At 35.5% G+C, this 4,383-nt stretch overlaps 1 protein-coding gene across 1 annotated transcript; it reads left to right on the top strand.

Moving 5' to 3' along the window:
* Nucleotides 1-770: 770 nt before the first annotated feature.
* LOC104095343 (probable protein phosphatase 2C 63) lies at nucleotides 771-4,066 on the top strand. Its single transcript, XM_009601455.4, has 4 exons — nucleotides 771-1,214; nucleotides 1,872-2,245; nucleotides 2,763-2,999; nucleotides 3,390-4,066. The coding sequence occupies exons 1-4, from the start codon at nucleotides 959-961 to the stop codon at nucleotides 3,639-3,641; spliced, it is 1,119 nt and encodes a 372-aa protein (XP_009599750.1). The 5' UTR covers nucleotides 771-958; the 3' UTR covers nucleotides 3,642-4,066.
* Nucleotides 4,067-4,383: the final 317 nt, after the last annotated feature.

The raw sequence follows: 4,383 nt of genomic DNA, 5'->3' as shown, positions 1-4,383 counted from the left end.
AGGAAAGAAATATAAGATTTCCAACTTAGAGCTCACCGAGTAAGGAAAATTTGACTTGGTATTTGTAAATATTAGATGTGAAAGAGAAAAATAAAGTAACACATTGTGTCTCTTTCTACAAATCCATAGATTTTAGATATATGAAGCATTACACTTGATATTTTCCACTACGCCTTCGAATCTTTGAATTCCGTAAAAGGCTCAAAAATATTACAATTATAGAAACTTCATTAGTTAATATTTATTTCTTAAAGAACTTTATATTTTACAATAACAACAACAACAAATTTAGTGTAGCCCTACAAGTGGGATTGGAGAAGCAGTGCGTATGCAATTTTACTCCTACCTTGTGAAGATAAAGAGACTATTTTCAATAGATCCCGGTCTAAGAGAAAAAAAAAATTTAAAGCATGGAAAGAAAACAAAAGAACATTATATCTTTTTTTTAATTGTTTGACATATTTTTAATTTATTAAAGAACTTATAATTTCCTAATATGAAATGGAATAACATTATAAATATTTTGGAGTTGTGTAAACTCTGCGTATGTGGAGTATGGATAAAACTAAGAAATGGAACACGGCAGTCAACTAACAACTGACATCGCACAAAACGGATAAAAGCATTTGCCTTAGTATTTGTATGAGTAGTTTTCTACAAAGAAAAGAAACGCGTAAAGGGTAGGTTCTGATTTTTCCCGTGTCTTCATTTGTACGCGGTTTTTCCCCTCGACTCTCTCTAAACTCTTTATTAGCTCGCTCTCTTCTTCCACTTTTTATTTTCTTCCTTTTTCTTTCCATATTCTCTCACACACAATTCATCAAACACCTTTCAATCAAACCCCAAAAACACACAGTAAACGGAGAACGTAATCGCGGTTTTTAATTTAGCCGATTGTAATTGATTTATTGACCTAACGCTGATTTGATTTAATTGATTGATTAACCGGAGAAAAAAGATGATGAGATTATGTTATAGGCCATTGGAGAGATGTTTAGGGAGGCGGAGCGGAGATGGGCTATTGTGGCATACGGAATTGAAGCCGCATGCCTCCGGCGACTTTTCAATGGCGGTAGTACAGGCTAATTCCTCTCTGGAAGACCAAAGTCAAGTCCTTACTTCTCCTTCCGCTACCTATGTTGGTGTCTATGATGGCCATGGCGGCCCTGAAGCCTCCCGTTTCGTCAATAGACACCTCTTCCCTTATTTGCACAGTACGTTTTTTATTATGCTCTACTTATTTTCTTTCTCTCTCTTTGCCTCTTATTTTTATCTGTTTGCTATTTCTTCAATCTGGTGTTTCTGCTTCTTGTTAATTTTTCTGTGTATGATCTGGTCTAAAAGCTGTTAGAAGAAGAACAAAAAAGGAGACAATTTTGTCTATGTACTTTGTTTTAGGTCTTCAACAGTTGTGTCCATTTTAATTTTAATGTTTTCACTTCTTTTTCTGGTTGAGAGCTCAAAGGTTGCTCTTTTACGTCTCTTTGTAAATAAATTATAGAAAAAACAAGGTTGCTCTTGTATATTAACATGAATCGTATGGTCTATCTCCAATCGTGCGATTGTATATTCTCGGGTTGAATAAAGCATTTTTGTTTTGCAGCGGGTTCAACTAAACCCAGTATATCTTACACATACTTTAAATATAGAACTTAAAAATTTACTAAAATTTTACAAATATTAAATCTGAAACCATAATTTCTAAAGTACAATGAGTTCAATGCTAAAAATCTTGAAGGTCCAACCCATCAAATTTAAATCTTAGATCCGCCTCTACATGCTTACTGTTTCATCACTCCCTTTGTGTTTGATAAATGAGTACTTTTCTTCTTTGCTATTAATCTAATTTCTTTGCTTTCAATTTGGTGTAGAATTCCAGAAAGAGCAAGGGGGTTTAACATCAGAGGTGATAAAGAGGGCATTTAATGCTACAGAAGAGGATTTTATTCGATTGGTGAAGCAATCATTGCCTTTAATGCCGAAGATTGCTTCAGTTGGATCATGTTGTTTGGTGGGTGCTATTTCAGGTAGTGAATTATACGTAGCTAATTTAGGAGACTCTAGGGCAGTTCTTGGACGCAGGGGTTTTGATGGGGAGAGAAGTAAAGTGGTTGCAGAAAGGTTATCGACTGATCATAATGTTTCGTGTGAGAAGGTGCGGAAAGAGGTTGAATCACTTCATCCTGATGATTCATCTATAGTGGTATACTGTCGAGGAGTTTGGAGAGTTAAAGGCATAATTCAGGTGAGCTTACTTATTTGCTGCTTTAAAACCAATTCTGTCTACTTGCTTGTTGAATGACCTAAGCATTTTTGTTTGAAGTAGGTTGCTTTGAATAATGTCAAATCTGAACAGTGCAAAGTTGCACTATTTGTTTCTTGACTTCCCTAGGTGCTTACTTATGTCTTTGTATCTGGTTATTGTATTTCTTTTCTATTTCCTTGCTTTATGTGTTGCGTGGTTCATTTAAGTGAACTGCATTTTGGAGTTCTCTGGTTTTCCATGCTTTTCTTTTTTCTTTTTTGAAAAGTAAAAGCACGACTTACAGGAGCTTGCTTCCGAGATTCCCATTTATCTTGGTTATGCACAAGTCTTAGCTGTAACCTCAAAATGTTGCATACTTTCAAGGCCAATGATTTTCAAGGAAAGATACTTACACATAGCACCTTTTGTTTGTAGCCTTTTTGTGTCTTTGCTCCTTAGTCTAGAACTTTGTCATTATGAACGTGCGACAAAGATACTTACACATGGCACTTTGTAGGTTTCTAGATCTATTGGAGATGCCTATCTCAAGAAACCTGAGTTAAACAGGGATCCTGTCTTTCAACAATATGGAAATCCTGTTCCTTTGAAGCGGGCTGTACTGACAGCAGAACCTTCTATTGTTACAAGAAAACTTAGACCGTATGACTTATTTGTGATATTTGCTTCTGATGGCCTCTGGGAACACCTAAGCGATGAAGCAGCTGTGGAAATAGTCTTTAAAAACCCAAGAGCTGTAAGTTGACATTTCTTTCATTGTTGTTTTCTATGGACAAGTTGTGGAAATAGTCTTTAATAACTCATGTTTGCTTCATTTTTATTATTAGTGTCTAAGTAGCCATATATTTTATATTGCATTTCTGCCAAGCTACTAGCTATATTTTGCTGTTAATACAGTCGGAACTCAAGTCTGTTTAACCTGGGAGGGGATTGAAACGGCTTTGATGACATTCTTGTTAAAGTCGTCTGAGCACACTTGAGACCAGTTACTCGATTAGATGTAGATATCTTTGTTAAGATATGGGAGTGATTCTTGGTAATTCTGCTTATTTTGATCCAAGAAATGTAACATGGCACTTGAATTTTATATATCATGAACTGATCTTTTGGTTTGGAATACTTGCAGGGAATAGCTAAGAGATTGGTGGGAGCAGCCCTTAAGGAGGCTGCTAAGAAGAGGGAGATGAGGTACAAGGACATAAAGAAGATAGAGAAGGGGATTAGACGTCATTTCCACGATGATATAACTGTTATAGTGATCTATCTAGATCACCAGAAGAGCTCTTTCCACTCCAAAAGCACTGTTGGCTGTATCACTGCGCCTGTGGACATCTCGTCCTATCATTCAGATGGTGTTGCAGATGAACCAAGTGGTTGAGTTTCTTAAACAGCCAATATGGCCCCTCGGGGCAGTGTATAATGGATACAGTAGGATTATGGTAGTGAAAAGGAAACGGTGCATGGAAAGAATACAGGGTTGTTGTACATAAAATCACAGTTTTGGGTGGCTGGTTGAATGCATTGCCAGCAAAAGCTTTCAGTTTTAGGAGCTGACCAAACAGATTTTTTTGTTTTTACCAAAAGGGTTTTCTCTCCTCTTTTTTTTTTTTTTTTTTTTGGGAGATCAATAGTGAAATGGTGGCCTATGATTTTGAGCTGAAGTAAGTTTTTCATTACTTTATAGTTATCCCAAAGTTTTCTGAAATCCGACATTTCCAGGTTCTCTGTGGAATGGTACTGAAGTTAAAATTAAATAAAAATGAAAAGCAGATCTCCGCTTCAGAAACGAAAAGCTTAATTAAAGACTTCCTCTGCAGTTCAATGTTATTTCACTGCTGTGGTTTCTTCCTTTGGAATTTACACCAATCTTTTGTTGTTAATTAGTATAAGTTTAGGTCTGTAACTTAGAGTTACCTAATATTTTGTAAAGAATAATCACCAGTAATTTTTTCTTTCACCAATCACCAGTAATAAGTGGTTCATAAAATATGTTTATTTAATAGAATAACCTTTTCTCTATTCATTAATTATGAGAATTAGTATCCATTTATAGGATTTATAATTCAAACTTGGGAATTAGGCTCTCAAGCATTGTACATAAGCGGAGGTTTTTTTTTTTT

Source organism: Nicotiana tomentosiformis, chromosome 11, assembly GCF_000390325.3.
Source record: "Nicotiana tomentosiformis chromosome 11, ASM39032v3, whole genome shotgun sequence".
NCBI classification, from domain to species: Eukaryota; Viridiplantae; Streptophyta; class Magnoliopsida; order Solanales; family Solanaceae; genus Nicotiana; species Nicotiana tomentosiformis.
The sequence above is the reverse complement of the archived record's forward strand: the minus strand, read 5'-3'. Positions and strand labels throughout refer to the sequence as shown.